General features: G+C 41.3%; 1 protein-coding gene across 10 annotated transcripts; it reads right to left on the bottom strand.

Moving 5' to 3' along the window:
• Window positions 1-9,087: 9,087 nt before the first annotated feature.
• On the bottom strand, window positions 9,088-21,543 carry RAD51AP2 (RAD51 associated protein 2). Of its 10 annotated transcripts, none has more exons than XM_081906098.1 (6): window positions 21,525-21,543; window positions 17,931-18,022; window positions 13,715-16,504; window positions 13,060-13,161; window positions 12,885-12,935; window positions 9,088-11,114 (listed from the first exon to the last, which is right to left on the bottom strand). In XM_081906098.1, the coding sequence occupies exons 3-6, from the start codon at window positions 16,470-16,472 to the stop codon at window positions 10,996-10,998; spliced, it is 3,030 nt and encodes a 1,009-aa protein (XP_081762224.1). In that variant the 5' UTR covers window positions 16,473-16,504; window positions 17,931-18,022; window positions 21,525-21,543; the 3' UTR covers window positions 9,088-10,995. The 10 variants fall into 10 exon arrangements, with proteins under 10 accessions (XP_081762224.1, XP_081762221.1, XP_081762216.1 ...); XM_081906095.1 differs by lacking the exon at window positions 21,525-21,543 and adding an exon at window positions 21,016-21,113; XM_081906090.1 differs by lacking the exon at window positions 21,525-21,543 and adding an exon at window positions 20,601-20,925.
• Window positions 21,544-22,250: the final 707 nt, after the last annotated feature.

Genomic DNA, 22,250 nt, shown 5'->3' with positions numbered 1-22,250 from the left:
TGTATTTAAAGGGCTCGGAGCTCTCTGAAGGATTGTAGCTAACAATATATAACCAATTCATCAATGGGAATACAAGGCTTAAATAAGAGGGATGAATTTATTTTCCGTTCTTTTCATCCTGAATGCATTTCTAATCTCAGGCAAAAACCTTGCTATTACCTGTGGTTATAATAATTTATGAAACACCATCCTAGATTTCAGCTCAATTTACAACTGTCTGTTGGCCTGCATTATTACAGAATGAAGATTTCCCCTTCCAGAGATAAAAAGGTAAAGGTAAAGGTACCCCTGCCTGTACGGGCCAGTCATGACCGACTCTCGGGTTGCGCACCCATCTCGCTTAAGAGTCCGGGGGCCAGCGCTGTCCGGAGACACTTCCGGGTCACGTGGCCAGCATGATGAAGCTGCTCTGGCAAGCCTACACCAGCGCAGCACACGGAAACACCGTTTACCTTCCCGCTATAAAGCAGTACCTATTTATCTACTTGCATTTAAGGGTGCTTTCGAACTGCTAGGTGGGCAGGAGCTGGGACTGAACGACGGGAGCTCACCCCGCCGCAGGGATTCGAACCGCCGACCATGCGATCGGCAAGTCCTAGGCGCTGAGGTTTTACCCACAGCGCCACCCTAGAGATAGGCATCCCTTAAAATTTGTGATATCTTAAAACCCTAGTAATCATTTAAGACTGCCTTTTTCATTTTACACTCAGTAACAAACGTGTTATCAAATAGCAATCTGACTTTAGCAACCACGAAAAATATATCTCGGCAGATTAGTGTCATGTAATGAACAGAGCATCACTGTGCTGGATGTTTGTGGGTTTTCTTTTCAGCACACAACTTGGCAGAAGCTGTGGGCGCGCACACAAAAGTTCCTGCCAAAATACAAGCCACCCATTGTAGGGGGGAAATCAGTTTTCATCTTGAACAGTGCTCAGCACGATCCTCCATCCTTTTCTCTTGGCAAGCAGTTTGACACGAAAGCGGGAAGGAGCATACAGAATTCTGTTGTGGATCATCTTCGTTAAAAATGGTTATGGCAAAAAGTTTCACCCCCTGTTCCAACTCCTCCACTGTTTAGTGAAACAGTTCCCTACATTAGGTGTTCCGTTTTGTTCATCCCCACTTTTCTAATTTGTTGATTCTTTTATGCAGCGCCGTTTTTCTAGAAAAAACGGTGCTGGAACTCACTATGAACACTATGAACGCCCATTGTGTTAGGCATGAGTTGGCTGGAGAGGCATAGTCCCGCTGTAGCGTGGTACCAGCGGCAGATCACCTTCTGCTCATCGTATTGTGCTCAGCATTGCATCCAAACCAATCAGGAGGAAGGAGCTGAGCAGCAACTGCACCTGGGCATGGTGCAGGCAGTGCCTCACAAGTACGAGGGATTCTTGGAGGTTTTCTGCGAGAAAGAAGCTGACAAGTTGCCGCCTCACAGGCCTTACGACTGTGCGATCGACCTGGTGCCAGGGGCGCAGCTGCCAACTGCAAAGCTGTATTCCATGTCTGAGGACGAGATGCAAGAGCTCAGAGAGTTCATAGAGCATAATCTGAAGCGCGGGTTCATCCGGGAATCCAAAGCAGTGGGAGGCAGTCCTGTTTTCTTTGTGAAGAAGAAAGACACGCCCCAAAAAAGACTCATTGTGGACTATAGATTCATAAACAGACTGACTAAGCCCAAGGCCTTTCCCATGCCCAAGATTGACGACCTCCTAGCGACCGTTAGGAAGGGTAAGATCTTCACCAAGTTGGATTTGCGTGGAGCGTACAACCTCATCCGCATCCGGAAGGGCGATGAGTGGAAGACTGCCATGTTCACGCCTCTAGGCACGTATGAATACAGAGTTATGCCGTTTGGTCTCCAAAATGGCAGCCACGTTTTCCAATCATTTATGCATCACGTGCTGGCGGGACTCCTCTACAAGAAGTGTGTATGTTTTCTCGACGACATCCTGATTTTCTCGGAATCGCCGGAAGCTCACGAGAAGGATGTAAAGGAAGTCCTACAGAGGTTGAAGGAGCACAGGCTGTACGCCAAGTTGGAGAAGTGCCAGTTTGATGTGACGGAGGTGGATTTCCTTGGCTACAAGCTGTCCGACGAGGGGCTGGCCATGGACAGAGTCAAGGTCCAAGCGGTGTTGGACTGGAAGAGCCCACGCAATCGGAAGGAGGTCCAGAGATTCATCGGATTTGCCAATTTTTATCGCAAATTCATCAAAGGTTTTGCAAATGAGACGGCAGCAATCACGGACACCCTCAGTTCCAAGAAGAAGAAGTTCGCTTGGACGGAACAGGCAGAACGCTCTTTTCGGAAGCTTAAAAGCCTCTTCGCCTCCGAGGAGCAGCTGCTGCACGTGAATCCCGGCAGGCCCATGCGGGTGGAAACCGACGCGTCAGACAGAGCGGTTGGAGCCGTCCTTCTGCAGGAGGATCCGCAAGGCAATTGGAGGCCGGGTGCCTTCTACTCCCGGAAGCTCAGCAAGACGGAGCGGAACTACACCATATGGGACAGGGAGCTGTTGGCCATTCATGCAGCTTTCAAAGCGTGGCGACACTTCCTCATAGGAGCCAAGCACACAGTGCAGGTCCGCACGGATCACAAGAACTTAGAGTATTGGCGAACGGCAAGGCTGCAGACCCAAAGACACATGCGCTGGGCAGAATTCTTTGCGGATTTCGACTTCAAAATAGAATACATCCCGGGAGACTCCAATGTTATAGCAGACGCGCTCTCCAGGAAACCGCAATACCTGGAGGAGACGACACCAATTGCAGCGAAGCACATTTTCGCACCACAGGCGTGGGCGTGCGCTGCCATCACAGTCGACCTGGACGCGGTGAGACGCGCGTTGCAGGCGGATCAATTTGCACAGTCCAAGATGGAGGAGCTCCGCAGCGGGTCGCAAAGAGACGATGAGTTCCAGTTGCGGGACGGACTCTTAACTCGCAAGGGTGCCCTCTACGTGCCTAACGACGAACTTCGCGCAAAGGTTCTGCAGCAATTGCACGACGCCCCCAGTGCGGGCCACTTCGGCAAGGAGAAGACAATAGAATTAGTGGCCAGGGACTTTTGGTGGCCCCAGATGCGGGGAGAGGTGGCGGATTACGTCGCCAGGTGTGACACCTGTCAGAGGTCCAAACCAGTACACCAGAAGCCGGCGGGATTGTTGGAACCGCTGGAAACGCCGCAGCAACCGTGGGAGAGGGTAGCACTGGACTTTGTTACTGACCTGCCCAGCTCCAGGGGCAAGACGGCGGTGCTGGTGGTTGTGGACTTGTTCACCAAGATGGCGCACTTCATTCCTTGTGCCAAGGTGGCGACGGCAGAACAGACCGCCAAACTCTTCATCGACCACGTGTTCAGAGTGCATGGACTACCGCAGTCCGTCCTGTCCGACAGGGGGCGCCAATTTGTTTCCAACTTCTGGCAGAAGCTTCTGGGTATCCTGCACGTCAAGATCGACCTAGCGTCGGCGAGACACCCACAGACCAACGGCCAAGCAGAGAGGGTCAACGCGATCATGCAGCAGTACCTGAGGTGTTACGCCAATCAGCGACCAGCAGCGTGGGTGGACTACCTGCCGATGGCTGAGTTTGCCTACAACAACACGAAGCACGCATCGACCGGGGTGACGCCGTTCTTCGCGAACAATGGCCGTCATCCCAGAACCTTTCCGAGACTTATAACGCCAGGAGAGGGGGTGCCTCAAGAGGCCGACCAGTTCGCAGCAGAGTTGCAAGAGGTGCACGAGGAGCTGCGGAGACATTTGGAGCTGGCCAAGCAGGCCTATAAGGTGCAGGCGGACAAGCACAGAAGGGCGGGAGAGGACATCCAGGTGGGGGACTGGGTATGGTTAGCGGCCCAAGCGATGCCAGCCAAGTCGTTAGCCAAGAAGAAGCTAGGACACAGGCAGCTAGGACCATACCAAGTTGAGGCTAGGATCAATCCGGTAGCATTTCGCCTGGCCCTTCCAGAAGGCTCCAGAGTGCACCCGGTCTTTCATAGGTCGGTGCTCACTCCCTACAAGGCCCCGCACAGGTTTCAAGAGTCAGAAACAGTACCAGACCCACGCAAAGGGGCACCCAAGAGGGGGGGGGTCGCCTAGGGCCGAACCCCTTAACGAGGTCACAGAGATACTGGACTCGAGATGGGGGGAGGAGGGGGTTGAATACTTTCTCGCCAGGGAGGGCACCCCAGCCACTGCCAATAGTTGGGTGCCGGGCTACGCGTTAGACGAACCCCTTTTGAAAGAAGAGTTTCATGCACTTTTCCCACATAGACCCATGCCAGCTGAGTACTTTGATGACGGGCTTTTCACACCCACATTGTCAGATAGCACGTTCAGGGGTTTCTCTTCCCCCGAGGAAAGAACACCAGAATCAAGCCCGCCCAGGGGATCGTGCTCGGGGGTGGACACGGAAACCCCTTATTGGTGGGAGGAGCAACCAGAGGAGGAATGGCGTAAGAGGTGGATGATGGGTCCTTGGCGGGCAGCACCAGAGGAAGTAGCAATGGAAGAAGAGACTGAGAAGCCTTTGGGTGAAGAACCCGAGTTCGAACACACATACACAGAACTGCCAGCAGAGAACATTGACGTAGACGACCTGTATCCTGAGCCTACCCCCGAAGAGCCGCAGTTTCCACAACCGGCCCCCGGCGAGCGGGAGGGGGGAAGGGGGGGCTTCGAGGGGGGGATGGATGTCAGGGTTTCAGGGAGAGAAGAGCAGATGGGGGAGGAGACAGAGAGCGAGGGGGAAGAATCCCAGAGAGATGAGGAGGAGGATGACGATGCCCAAAGGTCGTCCATGAGTCTGACCAGTGAGTCAGAGGACTCCCAAAAGGGGGCCCCCCTGGTCAGACCAAAGGGGGGACAAGGGGGAAGCAGTGAGGAGCAGGGGAGCGAAGGGAGAAGCCCCAGTGGGAGTTGGAGACAGGAGCCGGCTTCTCAGCCGGAACGGAGTGAAGGGGGTGGAGTTACCAGTGTGTCAGAGGGAGCAGAGCAAGAAAGAGACAGGGGAAGGAGATCGGAGCAGGGCGCTCAGCCGGAAGGGGCGGAGAGCAGCACCGGGAGCAGTGTAGCGGTCGAGAGAAAGGTCAGAAGCAACGTACGCGCGCCAAGTTCAAATGTAGAGGCGCGCGGAAGTGAGGAGAGCCCTGGGGAGGAGCCCGGCCCCAAAGCGAGAAGGAGGGGGGCAGAGGCGTCAGAGGATTCAGCCTCGGGCGAGTCCCGGCGAGGGGGAACCCAGGGGGGCAGAAAGACCCTGCGGAAAAGGAAGGAGAGGAAGAGGTGGTCCAGGACTAGCCTCTTAAATTGGTGCCTCGGCGGGACAGATTCAGAGGGGACTTCAGCGGTCTAACGTTACAGACGTAGAGTCACAAAGATGGAATGTAAACGCAACCATGATCTTCAATAAAGACTTTCTGTAAATAAACCGGATCGGAGTTGGGTCTCTTGTGAGCTGGGACCAAACGGGTGGCTCTGACAGCTTCCTTCTGCCTTCTTCATATGAAAATGTGATGTCTTGTAAATTATGTTGTTCAGCCATCCTGACACATTATTTTAATGCTGACCTTTGTAAAAATCCAGTGAATGAATATTAACAAGCCTCCCTCTATCAGAAAATTAATTTAACGGCATGCATAGTTACTGTGAGCATCCCTTGGCAGCGGAGATAAAACGTTTAGAGTGGGAATAGAAATGCAAACATGGTATGATGATGCTACATAGCAGCAGCTGGAAATTCTTGCCCTATGCTGTTGCTTTTGGTAGCTTGTCATGTTTCTGGGAAGTGCCCCTATAATCAATATCACCACCGTTAAGGAAAGGACTTAAGATCTGATCTGGAAGCTTGAATGAACTCCAGCATGCATAATTGCTTGATCAAACACAGTACTGTATAGGCACATCCAAAAGAGACACCATTCTAAAATGTTTCCACAAGAAAATAAGGTACAGTAGTTTGAAATTCAGTTTGATCCGAGATACAGGGCATGAAAACACATGAGGTGGTCTAAGTGTCCAAATACGGCATCTCCTGTTACAATGGGTTAGTTTGGAAAATATCATCTGGAGAACTTGCCAACAACAGTCCTTGAGACATATAACTTACCGTAACATTTAAGGCTCTAAACCCCATCGTAGAAACAAATGTCTACAAATACCAGCATAGCCTTGCAATTGCTTTGATTTATTTTGTTGCACTGGGGAAATCACTTATTTAATTTTAATTTGGAAACTCATTGAAAGGCTATTTTACTAAACTCCTTTAATATAGAGTGATAGACCAATTCAGAAAGTTTCTTATTTCACAACTTCTTTTTTTTTTTGAGTTTTACTCACTATAGCCCTTTAAAGAGCTCTCCCCAGTGCCAAATAGCTAAGAAAGTTAATACAATTTTTTCACTTGACACAATTACAGGGGCAGATAATGGAATGATTTGCTTCCGTCTACGATCTTGCTCTTTATCCAAAAAGCTCTCCTGCAATTTTGCAGTTTCTTCTACAGTTTTGCAGTTTCTTCTAGAGCTTGGCTTTACAAACACATGGGCTAGGATTATTTAATCTTAGTAACTAACCCTGATCTTTATTATTTGCCTCCTTCCTGCAATTACATGGACAGATTTTCTTGGTAACATTTTCTGGCCTAGCAGGAGCTCAAGTGGATCCATTATGTATTCCAGTCCCATTTCTCTTTGCAGACATTTGTTACAATTTATTGCTTGTTAAATCTTAAAGCTGCATTTGTATCACTCTCTTTTGAAAAAATTGCAACAATTTATTAATTACTACCATTCATACAAAATGAATCCAAAATTACTGCTGCTAGCTATTGAAATCGCATAACTCAATAACTCATAAATTTTAAAGAGCCCCATTAAAAAATATTGGTGAAAATATTTGTGTGTGTGTTTGTGTGTGTGTGTATACATAATACGACAGAAGGATTTTAAATTCACGTTCATATATTTATTAATATGAGATAAGGAAATGTACAGAATTATTATATATGAATATTTAATATAACTACCCATCCAACATTGAGAACATTTAATTTAAGCATCATTCATTTTAATTTATGTATGGCTATGCTACAAATGCACTCTTTCATCTAAAACTAGGATGAAATCTTCAGATGTATTTATCACAATAATTAGGGAGCCACATTGAACCAAAACCTGGGGGCGGGCTGTATTTTCTTCCCCCTAAGCTAGAACAGAATCTGAACTTTTATCTGAAAGTCTCTGGCCCAGAACAAACCTGTCAAATGCTCCATTTCCAATAAGATATATCCCACACTATGTAGTCATGACCAATGGTTTTAAAAGAGAATAAGAAAAATTCATGGAAGATGAGGCTATTGATGCCTGCTAGCCACTTTGACTATGCTCTATCTCAATTGTCAAAGGCAATATGCCTTTCATTGCCTGTTGCTGGGAACTGCAAGAGGGAGAAATGCTGTTGTGCTCTGGTCCTGACTTCCCATTGACATCTGGCTGGCTACTATAAGAACAGGATCCTGGCCTAGATGCGCCTTTTCCTGGATCCAGTAAGGCTCTTCTTCTGTTCTTCTGCCCTCCCGAATGTTGCTGTGCATGTTCTGGCTGAAGGCGTATGCTTCCTCCAAGCTCTCCCTAATGCCCCTTGAGTTCAGTACATTTGGAAAGAGAGGCAGTGAGGAGGGATCAGGGCAGAGGAGGGTTCAAAATGTATGAGTCAGTGATAGGGAAGCTTCCTGACTGTGTCATATTCCCAGCGGATTTAATCAGGAATACAGTCAGGTTTAGTGGTCAAGATCAGTCAGAACTGATCCAACTTTAAATCTGATTACTTTTGGATCTCTAGCAGATGCCTGAAAAATGAATCCAGTTCGATAGACCTTTTCGTTGGAACGAGGGAAACCTCCCATCATTACTCACAAAATGTGAATGGTGTTTTGTAATTATTATGATGAGGTTTTTTAAAAAAATGGTTCACAAAACAGAAACTTACTACCTAGCATTCAGAGAGGAGCAACAAGGTGCAACGTCAGTGGCTGTTTTGTGTAGGAAAAACAACCAATTTGGAGCTAAAATGCAGCTGAGGATGGGTAGCCAGGGGTCAGCAATCTTTTTCAGCAGGGGGCTGGTCCACTGTCCCTCAGACCATGTGATGGGCCGGACTATATTTTTTTTGGGGGGGGGGAATGAGCGAATTCCTATGCCCCACAAATAACCCAGAGATGCATTTTAAATAAAAGCACACATTCTACTCATGTAAAAACTCGCTGATTCCTGGACCATCCGCAGGCCGGATTTAGAAGGCGATTGGGCCGCATCCAGCCCCTGGGCCTTAGGTTGCCTACCCCTGGTGGTTAGCCCTTTTCCAATGAAAATGCCCCCAATGTATTCCTCCTCCCCCCCTTAAAGTACCAGGTGTATGTTTGCAAGAATTAAATATATGCCTGGAAACCAGAAAGGAAGTTGTTTAAGGAAGATTTTGTTGTGGCAAAGTGGTCTGTAGGAACAGATTAAACATATTCCCTGTTATGTCGTCTGCCATGTCTACCCACTATTCTACACTCCCTTTCTGCTGTCCCCAGCCTGTTCCAAAGCTGTTTTTCCCTAAATGCCGTTGGGCTTGTGCTCCACCTGTTTGTGTGTAGTGTGTAGCTCTATCTTCAGCCTTTTTTCCACAAAGTGAATGAACATAATGTATATGTCTTGTGTCCCTCTTCTCATGGATGCCAGCAGTTTACACCCACAATTTACTGGTATAAAATCTAATGAGGAACAGAATATATAATAGATGCTTTATATAGAGGGTTTAGAGGGTTGCTATATTCTTCTGTTTCAGATGCCATTGTTGAAATCAAAAGGAAACATCCTGCCAAGGTCCAGAGATTCAAAAATAGCTTATCGTTGCATAATTTGTTTTATGCAGCTGGTGTAATTTTGCATAATCCAATTCTCCTTTATCTAAAATTGATATTCAGTCTGCAATTAAAGTTCTACATTCCAGTCCTGTTACATAGCTTAGGACTTGCTCTTTGTTAAATTACAAGTACCCAGATATTTGAAAACACTGAAGAAATAGAAAAGAATAGTTTAAATTGTTAAAATCCTTTATTTCGCTCTCAGATCTTAATTAGCTGTCTTATTTGGTGTTACCATTTTTTGCTATTGTGTTTTATTTTGGTTTTTGCTAATGTTTTATTTAAAAGATAAGTCAATCTGACTGAAAAAGAGAGTTAGGTAATATGAACAATTGCAGGCTCAGTTTCAACATAACATGCTTATGTAAATAGGAAATTTCAATATCAACTTAGTGCAATAACTACTAAAATGCTTATAAAAGGGCTTAATAACAAACATGTTTACTTTGAATCACCCATAACTCCAAAAAACATGTGAACATAGACACCATTAATCAACTGTTTATCATAATTCCAGTGCTAACAGTTGGAAGTTACATAACATGCTCTAGCTGTGACCCAGTGTTTAGGAATCACTCAGTAAACTGGTCTTAAACACAAAGCAAGGTAAAGTAAGACTATTTAGCTCCTATGTTTCAATGAGACAAACAACGTGATTGTTTTGGAACTGGGTTTGAAGTTATTGGTTCCCATCTAGTTAAAGTCACTTGTGCCTAATAGTGCACTCCTATTCATGTCTACTCAGAAGTAAGTCTCCTTTAGTTTAATGCAACTTACTTCTGAATATACATTTATGGGATTGCACTGCCTCACTTAAAACAACAGAATAAGTTACTCATTCACAACTAACTTTGGTCCAATTGCCTTTAGGATTTTATCACAGATAATACAATTGTTAACACAACTTTGGTGGCATACTGTGGCAGGGAAAAGACTATCTATTAAGTTTCTGAGATTGGCAGCAGCTGGGAAGGGGAATGGGGTTGCCCATTATGTGAATGTTAATTGTTAATAGGAAGCAATTCTCTTTATTTGTCATTGGCTTTGAATATTCATGAATTGTCAGCTTGGCCACATATGCAACTAAATGTGTGATCCTTATACTAATGGCATGTGCAGTAAAACAACTCTATAGCACCCTGTCATCCCAAATTGAGATATTCTTTTTATTTGGATTATAATAGCTCATGGAATGCCCAAAGGTGAGCAGGCAACAACCTTTATGAGAATTCTTATAAAATGGGGAGAAACCCTCAATATGAATACACTGCTAAAACATTTGCCAGAATATGAAAAGTGGGAAAAGTGAATACAATCTTTTTCCCCTTCCATTCTCAACTCTGTGACAGGTAGTAGCTCCAAACAACAATTCAGTTGTGCAGAGATTCTAATATGCAGTAGCCATGCATATAACCTAGTGTTGTGCTGATCAAGACACAAGTTCTTTTAAGAAGAATATATGAATATATTAAATAAGGAAGGCTATGGGTTCTTATCCAGTGAAGTCACTTTATTCTCACAAGGATGTCTGCTTATGCAACAAAGCTTCTCCCCCCTCTCCTCCTCCCCTGCATCCCCAAAACCTGTTCTGGGGCTTCCCCAACCCTCCAAAGCAGATTATGGGGGGCTATGGGGATAAAAGAAAAAGTTATGTTGTGCCACAGGAAGTCCTTGTGTGAATGACATGAATTTAGATCATTATTGACCAGTGTATTCTATAATGCATTAACGCTGATCTACATCATTAAAAATGGCTGATTATTTAATGAAATGCTATAAGCTGCTACATTTTGTTAGTGTACTTTAAGAAATGAGAATAGCTTAACCAAAGATAATGCATTTATCCAATGAATTTGCATCATATTAAATATGAAAGTTAAGAAATTTTACAGAATCCTTATATAAATAAATGCTGTAAAACTACATTATGAAGCACTCATATCTTTGTATATCATTGTACAGGACTTTTATTATTAAAACCTTTTAAACCAAAAATATTTATAACATATATATATAATGTACTAAAAACTGTAAATGGTTTTGGTTCAAAAAGTGCTTTTTAAAACATGGTATATTGAACTATTTCAAATATGGATGAAGTTGTTTTGGCTTAGCTTTCTTTGATAATCCAACTCTTAAAGGACCACGACATGTTTTAAGAGGCTGTACTCTTACAATTCCATCCAATAAAAAATCTCCTGTATATAAAAATATATGAAACTGCATTATGAAAACTGAAAGAACTTTGTATGTGTATCCCTGCCTCACCATAGTTTCTCATTGTGAGAGTTTGAAGTTTTTCTTAGTCCAAGCCAAATCAAGGCTGCAGAATAGTGAATACCACCACCACAATAAATATATGTACATTTTGGTGTGCATCATGGGCATCCATTGTATAGTATCCAAGAGAAATAATACAATCTTCTTCTTCTTATCTAGATCAAACACTGATATTGTAATTTCCAACATTAATATTGTGGTGATAAATACAATTCTTAAATACTATATGCATTGGTATATCTACAATATTATTACCCATATACAATCCAAGTTTCCTAAAGTAGCCGGTACATAAACAGATTCATGCAGCAATTCATATAACTGTACACAAACACTTATATTTACAAAATTGTGCTACGGAAATAAAATACTGCAGAGGGCTTGACTGTTCTACACGTATTATACATATAATGTGCCTATTGCTTGTGTATGATTTTGAATATAATTAGCCAGGCTTTCTCTTTTTAAAATAATAATAATAATTTATTATTTATACCCCACCCATCTGGCTGAGATAATGCACGAATGACTCTGACATAAGCAATCATTCAAGAGGTGGTCCAACAACCACAATGCTCAATCAAGTCAGATCTGCCAAATTCCATGTATAAATTCATTTTAAAAGCATTCCTTCCCCCATCCTTAGGTAGAAGAAGAAAATGGAATTTTAGCCCTTACTTCTCTGATTTTCCCTCCAGATCCCCCATCCCACAGTTGCTTTTAGCTTCATGGGCAGAAAACCACAGGCGGGAAGAGGAATGGAAGATGGGAATATGACACAGAGGAGAGCTGTCATCAGGAGAGGGTTGTTATCTAGCCCACAGTACTAATTAGGTGAGGCACAGGTCCCAGATTGGCACACAATGCCCTCCCCCCCCCAAAAAAAAGACCACACTGACCTGCCCCACACAGTATGAGGCAGAATAATAATAATAATAATAATAATAATAATAATAATAATAATAATAATAATTGTTTGTTTGTACATACATTTATACATACCCCACCCATCTAGCTGAGTTTCCCCAGCCTCTCTGGGAGGCTTCCAACAGAATATAAAAAACACAATAAAACACCAAACATTTAAAACTTCCCTTCAGATGTCTTCTAAAAGTCAGGTAGTTTATTTATTTCCTAGACATCTGATGGGAGGGGATTCCACAGGGTGGGTGCCACTACCGAGAAGGCCCTCTGCCTGGTGACTACAATGATGTCACGACAACGGAACTATTGGGAGCTTAAAGTTAACCTCGAAATTGTTCCTATGCAAGCAGGGTTCACTGATGATCTATTTTGATTGGCTGCACTAAGGAATCCCCTAGCCTAGTGCAGCTAAGAGGGCTCACTGTCAGGGCCAATCAACCAATTTTATGCTGTCAGAGAGACCTGCTTTCTCTGTTTGCAGATGCAGTGTGAATCCAAGCCATGGCTGCAAGCAGACTTCAAAAGGGTTCACTGAAATCGCCAATCAGGGAACTGAATCTGGGCAGAGGAGCCCTCAGGCAGGGCTGCCCAATTATGAATAATGATGATTACTTGATTATGTAGGCTAATTTTTCTCCTGAAAAGTTTGTACTTTGGCTCATATTGTAATAACTATCTAATGGAGGAGCAAATACAGTTGACCAAAATGTAGCAAAATAGAAAAGACATTAACCATTTTTATAGTCACTCCATATATTTCGTACCTTTTTTGTCATTTCGGAGAGCAAAATATGCTTCATTTTCTACCATTGAACCTGGAACACAAACAAGACGAACAATCCCATATTGCAAAATGTTTACTTGCTGTGATTTACATTGAAAAATAAATATAAGGTAACAACTTTTCCATGGTAAATAACTAAAATCAGAATAATTTACCTCTTTCATTTCTTAAACCACATCTTCTTTCTTCCATAAATGTATGAGGCACAAATGCCGGGCTCCAAGTGAAAGGTTGTTTACAAGGAGAATCGCCATGTTCTTAAATGTAAAAAAATAAACTCACAATTAGTATTATATTTACTTTTTAAAGTTGAACTGGTGTTGCTAGATAACCTGCTAGATAACCTTTTGATGCCTTTAACCAGTTATCATGACCAGAAACAGCACATTGAATCCCCGGACAGCTTCCCCCCCAGTACCCTGACCCGGACCACTCCTGATGCCTACCCTTCATTCCCCTATATTTACCATATATACTCAGAAGTAAGGACTCCTGAATTACTCCCAAGTATGTTGGGATGGGAATGCAACTTTAGTGTCATTCTGTAACACTGTTGAAATCTTAAATGGTGTCCTTCAGCCACCTGACACTGCTGCCAGCTGTCACTTCTGCCATGTAAGTTGGCCTGGACCAATAGAGAATGGGTTCCACCAAAGCCCCTCAAGCCTGAAACCAGCCCTACTAGTTACCTTGAAAATGTAATCTGTATTAGCACATTCAGAAAGGTCTGACACATCCTTTTCCTCTTGATTCACATGCAACAGAAGGCCAATTCAACTATGTGATCATACTGCATAATAATATAGTTACCTTGAGAGGGTGCATAGAACATTTCTTCATCTGTTACACTCGAAGGACAGTGGTCATGTGGTACTTCTTGCTCTCCAGGACTTTTTATCACTGTGTTCTTAAATAAACTTTGTTCATTCTTAGTTGGCTTTATCCCAGTTGTATGCTTTACAATAGTACTGTTCACAGTACTACCAGTAGTGGTGAAGGTCACATTCGCTTTATTTTCAAAAATATTTCTGGAGTCTTCATCTAGTATGCTGCCAGAATGATTAAATACAAGGGGATCTTTCTCCAAACATTTTCTTTCCCCACATCTTTCCACATTTTCCTTACTAATTTCATTAAACATGAAAAGCTCTTCCAGTACCAGATCAAATTGATTTTTCAGTTCAAACTCGTGTCTGCTTTTAATTTCAGAAGATAAATGCTTTTCTGTGGCATCTTCAAAATGGCCTTGTTTCATTGTGCATGAAGTCATTGTTAATGTGTCTTTAGAACTAACCCTTTCCCCACATCCATAATTGAAACATAGCGTAGTTATATTCTGAGGTTGATTTCTTTTGCTTACATAACTCTGCTCAAAAGTTGAATTTTCTTTCTTATTCACATCTTTGGCATTTTGTTTCACAGACGCTAGCTCTGGATTATGTGTGCTGCTTAGTAAAATACTTTTTTGAAGCAATAAATTCAGATTTTCTACTTTTTTAACGCTAGGATGTTTCAAGTTCTTAGAGATTCTAGAACTACAAACAGGGTAGTATGGTAAAACGCTATTATTATTTTCAAATACAAAGCCACTTAGTTTTCTTCTTTTTCCATGCCGGGAAATCTTGTAACGCTGAGCTTTGACACTCACTGGTCTATTTTGATCTATGCAAACATCATAAGAAACAGTTGAAGTAAAATACTGGTCACCATTATATTTAAGTACATTTCCAGAATTAAGGCCATTAATAGGGAAGTGCATGTTGTTGTCTTCACATGTGTGCCTTTGACTATTGTTGTTTATATCTTTGGGATACTTAGACTTTTTACCTTTGCTTTTCTGTTCCAAAAAAGGATTGCAAATTGTATATAACTGAGGGAGAACGTAATTAGAAGTCAATGTATCAGAGCCACTGCAAGTTATTCTTTTATCAGGAACAAAATATCCTTTGCTATCTTTTTTATTATTTTCAGCGTTAAAGATCACATTTCCTATAAATGAAATTTCCTCTGACTCAGTACTGAGGCAAATTTGTTTATATGTGTCAAATGGATAAAAATTGACTTTCATTTCAGTAGAACCACAGTCTTCACAATTACCATTCCTTCTTTTGTTTATCATTGCTTTGCTACAAGTTCTTATATATTCTGGGACACGTTTGCTTTTGATGGCTTGTGCTTTGCTATGTGCTCTTGGAATAAAATGAGAAGCTTTAAATTTTTTAACAGGAAACGTATTGTTTTCATTGAAGAATTTTCCAGTTCTCTTTTGTATATTTGGTTCCATTGTACTCACCATTGGAAGATTTGATTGTTGAATACTGCACTTCCCAAATTTGAGTGGAGCTGAAGTCAAATAGTTAAATAGTCTGAAGTTTGCTGACAGGTTGTGCACTGTAGGACTACACAATTTTCCCCACCATAAAGTAGAACTGTGAAAATCATTCTCTGGGAAAATGTGTTTGTTAGAAATTACAAGTTGCCTTGCCATTTTTTCTTTTTCATTACCAACTACTGAAAAGCTGCCATCTTCTACAGTATATCTGGAAAATTTGAAGTGTTCCATGGTACTGGTGCCATTGGATATTTCCCTTTGTTGGGTATTGAGCAGAAAAAAATGGTTGAATATTGAGGCATTCTTTTCAACTGCAGTGCTGCAATCATGTAAAAATAACTCAAAAGCAGCACATTTTACTAATTTGGTATTTACAACTCCACAGCTTCTTGAATAAGATATATATATGTGCTTATATACTTTGTTCCTTCTTAAGTTAGTCTTTGCCAAGACATTTGTTTGCTTTTTGTGGAATAAAATATTTTCATCCTCACCCACAACATTTTTATATTCATATAAGAACGATCCAATGTTTGATTTTCTTTCTTTCATGAAATTGCCAGCTAACAAACGTAGCAGTGGGATTTTGTCACTGATGCTTCCACCATCTGCAACTGGTTTGGGAATATGGTTTTTTTCTCCATGTACATGAAGACAACCTGTGCCATTTTCATTAGTTTGAAATGCTGGCACATCTGTAAGTAAATATTCTAGTCTTGCAACAATATTTTCTGCCAAGATGTTGTAAGAAAATATATTTACTGATGGTAACTCAATCTCCTTTGAAATGTTGCCACTGTCTATTGATTTTTCTTTTTCTTTAGCAAAAATGGTCCAAGGTTTAGGTTTTGTGACCAATGAATTAATATTTTCATTAAATTCAGAACCAGAATATTTTAAATTGCTACAGTAATCATTTTCAAGTGCCCATTTTTCTATGAATGGTGCATTTCCTAACAATCTGGAATGCAAATGGGCATTCATAAAATGTAGATCCTGTCTTAAGCTGGTTTTTGTGCTGTTTTTCTCTTGCAATTCCAAATCATTTGGACTAAAATTCCAAGATCCTTCAGGAAACCCTAGATGTGTGTCTGGTGATTTCTTATCTGCATAGCATAAACTTTTTAGCAACTGCCTCTGCTCATTTGAGCTCACTTGACTATCTGTTTTGAGTTTCTTTGGCCATGGTTCTTCCATCTCTTCTGATATGGATAGCAGTGCTTGTAAACTTTCCATGTTCAGTTCTGAGTAACAAAACTTGATGAGACCTGTTCTGAAATTTAAACCAACTTATAATTAAAATTATGCAAACTATTTGTGTATTTTAAGCATTAACAACATACATTTAACAAAATGCATTTTGAGTAACATGGTGCTCTCTTATTCATATTTATCATTTTTCCATATGAGACAATAGCAATGACATCATTTTCATTTGATCTCCAGTTACCATAGGAGTGTGTTAAAAGATGAAAAATATAATTACAGAACTTTTAAAGAAAAGTACTAAACATAGTTACTTGGAATAAGAGGCCATACATTTAAAGTAAACTTATTTCCCCATAAATTTGCTTAGGGTCACAGCACTAGGTATGATTCATTCCTTTTTTTAAAAAAAGCAGTGATCAGTATTTCAGACATTCAGCCTGATAGGCTTTACTTCTCTGTTTACTTTTTTACATTTTAAGAACAGAAATATGCCGTAGTTCCAGTGCTTTTTTTCAGGGAGGCACTAAAGGGTTTGCAGTAATAGCACATCTCTTTTTTATGTTAAAAAGTGTGGCACTGTAACAACTTCATGGTGAGTACCAGCAACTCTCCTTTTTTGGTTTAAAAAGCGTGACACTTACTGTAACAACTTCATGGTGAGTACTGGCACCTATTTTTCTCGGAAAAAAGCCCTGAGTGGTTCCACCACTATTCATGAAAATCTTAATTTAAGTTTGGAGTGAGGGATATCCCAAAATACTCTCTAATGTGGAGAAAGCCATAGTTTTTGGCAATAAACAGAGGACACAGCTGCAAATAAAACATTTTATATGTGTTGTAAAGTGCAATATACAAATGTGACACTAGATGGTGTCAGTGAGCTACGCAAAATTCAATGTGTTTTTCAAAACTTTTTTTTAAGCATTTCCACAGCGTTTTTTATATGTGCTTGGATTCCACCAGAGAAGGCCACACATAGTTCCAACATTGCAATAAAAATGGAAGAGAGTCTTCCCATTACTGATCGGTATAGCTATTATAGTAACCTGGAGTGGGCTAGAACTGCATACCCCATCTAGATGGTAGCTAATAGCTCTTGGTCAGTGTGGGTTGAGAACATCACCAGCACACAATGGGCACTGTTAACCACTTTCTGAAACCAGCCCCAAATATATTTGCTTAATTCAAATGGGCCCTCTGGCTGATAGCGCTTTTAGCCATTCCCTGCATACTCCATCATGTGTCCCTACTTATGAAACCTGAAAGAGTGCTTCTTCCCATGCTAATCTAACCCACATTTTGAGACTAACAGAAGGTCTCTGTTTCAGATATCTTCAGAGAGTCCTATTTCAGATACTTCCTCTATCAGGGGTGCAGTACTCAGCAATGGAAGAGAGGAATTTTTAGCTGGTTTTGGAACATCCTGGAGTAGCTTTCTTGGCACTGATGTTGAAGAATAGTATAAAAATGTTTTAAATACGTAACCTTTAACACAAATCAAGAGTTCAAGAATAACGGTGCTATTTCTCTTCAGTCACTGCAAACTTCTGATCCTTCCTCTCTGCAGTTTTGTTTTGCTTTTAAAAAAGAGAAATTAAAAAACATTTAATTGCATTGACTGGCTGAGGCATGCATTCTACAACAAAATAAAATGTCCTTGTACTGTAATAACATCAAGCAAGACATATTAAAACCATACTGGGTTGGATTCAGAGTAAGTGTGTTTCACTTAGTTTCTGTTCAATTCAATTGGGCAAGTTAGCGGTGACTAATTTTTCACATCGATTGCAATGGCATATAGGCGCAACTGTTCTGAAGCACAATCTTATGTGTGTTAATGGAAGTAAGCTTCATTTTCTTTTAATGGGGCTTACTCTCTAGTATGTGTGCTTAGGACTACTGCCTCAGTCCTGACCTAGCTCATTGGTTATAAATGAATTTAATTCATTAATTAAGCAGTAATATTCAGATAGCATTTTAAGAAGCGGTTTCTGTGAAATTATTTGACCCTGAATTCTAGTTCTTCTGATAACATTTGAAAAGTAAACTGCTTGTCTGAAAATTAAATATAACGTTGTTGCACCACTATTTGTCTACTAAAAAAAATCTCAACAACATTTAGGGTGTCCTGGTTTTTACTTTTTGAAATACAGCAACTCTAGAACATCCACATTGTTATGTTACTGTGCTGAGGTAAAAAAATAAGAAAGAAAGGAACAAGGAGGAAGGAATTCCACCTTGGGGCATTCGTTATAACACCTTCACTGTTCTCTGGGCTTCCACAGATTCTTGCTATTAGCAAATGCTACTTGTTGCAAAGAGTGGCCATATTTCAAAAAGTAAAATTCCTAACACCCACAAAGTTCTTGAGCTTTTTTTCTGTTTTTTTTAGGAAGGCCACAAAACATCTGGATTTTCCCTGACATTTTGCCAGTTTGGCAAAATCTCCCCCCCACCCCAACACCATTTTTACACCCGAAAACCAGGACATGGCAGGAATTTTCTTGACATATGGCAAGCCTCTTGTTGCAGGACTTGGGACAATTTAAACCAGCTGCCTCCTCAGCCAGCTCCTTCTCTGCCTCAAAGCTGAGGAATTCAGCTTTACCATGTACTACTTCTATAAGAGCAATGGTGCAGTCTCTGAAGCAAGAACAGGCCATGAATAAAACTCAGTCCCGCTCAAAAAAACCCAAACTCAGTGAACAGACTGTGAGGAGGAACCTGCAAAAAATAACCTTTTCAGGCATCATAGCAATTTATTGCGATCACTTCTTTGTAGATTAGGCTAAGAGACTTGGAGCATGATTTCCCCCCCCCCCTTCTAATTGTGACAGTTCCTGAGTAATATAAAAAATAAGTAAATTCCTGAGTAATATAAATGTACCAGGAAGATACATTAGTTTGTGGACTAATCTTTTTTCATGTAATGTGATTCTTTTTGCATTATTGTGTGCATAGAAACTGAGATTGCATTACTTTGGAACTAAACTATCCCTTCCCTTTTTATACACAAAAGTTTGCACGCCAGTGGTTCAAAATTGAGGTGCTATTATATTGTCGAGGTTGCTTAGCTATTTATATAGTCTGTGAGAGCATACTTATACAAACAGAGTTGGTAAGAGATAAATATCTAGAAGAGCACAGGTAAACCTGGTGTTGCGGTGTACAGGAATTGTGGCATTTAGAAACCATGTGTACTCTGAGGCGGCTTTCATAGAAAACAATAGCCAGAAATGCAAGATGGCAAAACTAGCTGTGGAAGAGCAACACCTCGCCCACCCTGAGGGGGTCAGCAAAAAGAGGGATTTTTTTACTTCCTAAGTGGAAGCCAAAATAAAAAAGGGAAAAGGGTGGAGCATAAAAGCACCCTGAAGATCCGTCTCCAAGCAATGACTGCTCAGCATGAGGACTCATTTAGGCGGGAAAACGCCGTGAGGCGTTTGGCGACACAGGAGGGACAGAAAATGGGGACTTCGGCCTAAACTGCAATCCTGTACACAGTTACATGGGAGTTAATCCTATTTAACTCAGTGGGGCTCAAATTCAGATTAACATGCAAAACGAAGGCTCTTGTCCCCCCCCTTCAGTTCAGAAAAAAATTAAGTGCAAGCGCCATCATGGGGTGTGTGTGGAGGGTAATCTTCCCTCTTTCCTCACAAAGAGAAAAGTTGTGACCATTAAGCATCTGGTTTCTATGTAGCTGTTTTTAAACACCAATTTTATTTTTCTATTATGAACCCCCCCCCATAAACCCCCCATAAAACCTGACAGGAATGACGAAAAAATGTCGGTATTTCCCCCCCAATAGTGACCCATTTTTCCTTCATGTTTTTAATATCTTTTACTTGGGAATAATTCTCAGTGGGACTTCCCCCCCCCAAAAAAAAAAGTGGGTAGAAGATGGCCATTGCAGTTGAGTTCTCCTCCAATATTTCCCGCCTGGAAAAATCAGCTTGAAAGAAAGGCAGGCCTTTCACTTTCCTTCCATCTTCTCTGTCAGAAGATTTGTTGAAGGGAAACATGGCTTAGGCTGCAAGCATGTGTCCACTTACTTGAGAGTAAACCACATTGGACCTCTGTGGGACTTACACCTGAGTAAACATTTATAGGATGGGGCTGACTGGGGATTTTGACCATGTTACTATTGCTCACAGTTCCAAAATATAAAGCTTCCCTGTTCTATTTTCTGCACCTGTTTTATTTATCTTTCTACTTTTGTGCTTCACGTCACAGTTTGAAAAGGGGATGGGGGTGGAGCAGAGAGAACATGTTCATTCCTTTAAATTTAGTTTGGGACTCCCCAGTCCCGAATTCAGCTGGTCTAGTATGTAATGTTTATTCACTTAAAACCAAAGATCATTGCATTAATCCCAAACAAATGGCATTCTGCTAAAATAAGTGCCCTCTGAATTTCATTAACAGTAAAAGCCATGTCTAGCGCATGCCTGATCCTTTAGCAGCTCTCAGCAAAATGCTGTCTGTTTGTGGCCGCATTTTAAATTTATAATGTATTAATAATGAATACATGGGGTTTTTTATATAATACAATTCTGCATTTTGCTGTTACCAAAGGTATTGTACAAAGCAAGTGGTTAAGGCGTATGTCCTTAGAAACAGCTTAGTATCCAGTCGCAGAAGCCCTAAAGGCTTTTTGCTGACCTAAGTGAATTAAAGAGGCTGTACCGCTAAATATGCATAATGTACAGATCGGAAGCTGTGGTCTCCTGGAAATGATGGGCTGTAAGTGAGCTCCTCTTAATTTTCAGATCTCATGGCCAATAGTCATGGTCAGGGATGGTGGAAATTGGGAATCCAACATTTGGTGGGTCATATTAGAGAAGGCAGGATAGAAATATTTTAATAAATTATACCGGGCAGGATAAAAATGTTTTAATAAATTGTACAGGGCAGCATAGAAATATTTTAATAAATTAATAAAGCTATATCAAGGAATGCTCACAAGCTGCATACATGCCGTTCCCATCAACAGCGCTCTATATTGTTGTATGAATTTTGTGATTTTTCATAAAACACTCTTAGATTTGGACCATTCCTCCACAAAACAATGTAACACACCCAACAAAAAAATTGTTGCAAAGCTTAGTCTTCTTGCACAATTTTAGGTCATATTGTTCTTGACAGAGAGACACAGTATTTTCATGGTGTTTATTCTGTGCTTAAAATTAATCTTAGGATTCATGTTTTGTTGCGCTGCTTTAGAAAGACCAACCTGCCAGAACTGGTGAAAAGTATTTTATCTGCAAAGTGATTTTGGTCTGACGTTGTTTCTCTTGATGGGCTATGTTTGTACTTGCTTATGTTTGGATAAGAGGATAAACTTGAGATATATTCTCTGGCCTGAACCCACAGATCATGGGGCATTCAATGTGCTGCTCCCCCAGGATGGGTTCACAATACCTATTGTACTTTTGCAAGGTTATCTTCTTCTTCTTCTTCTTCTTCTTCTTCTTCTTCTTCTTCTTCTTCTTCTTCTTCTTCTTCTTCTTCTTCTTTATTCAATTTATATACCACCCTATACCTGGGGGTCTCAGGGTGGTTCACAGAATAAGATCAATATATAAAGCCATAAAATACATAATAAAAATAAAAACAACAACCCAATAGGTCCCCCCTTGGAATATCACATGTAGTTCCTTGGTAATAAAAGAACATTCAGGATTGGGCACATACCTAAGTAGGGTTTTTTTTACAAAATATTTAGTAAGTATGTAAGCTCTCTTCTGGCCAAATTACTTAATAAAATAAAAGAAGGGGGATCAGTTATTAGTTCTCGGAGACGAA

The sequence above is a fragment of the Podarcis melisellensis genome (genome assembly GCF_964234715.1).
Source record: "Podarcis melisellensis genome assembly, chromosome: 3".
In the NCBI taxonomy this organism is placed as follows: domain Eukaryota; kingdom Metazoa; phylum Chordata; class Lepidosauria; order Squamata; family Lacertidae; genus Podarcis; species Podarcis melisellensis.
Note: the sequence above shows the minus strand (reverse complement) of the source record. Positions and strands in the feature narration are given on the sequence as shown.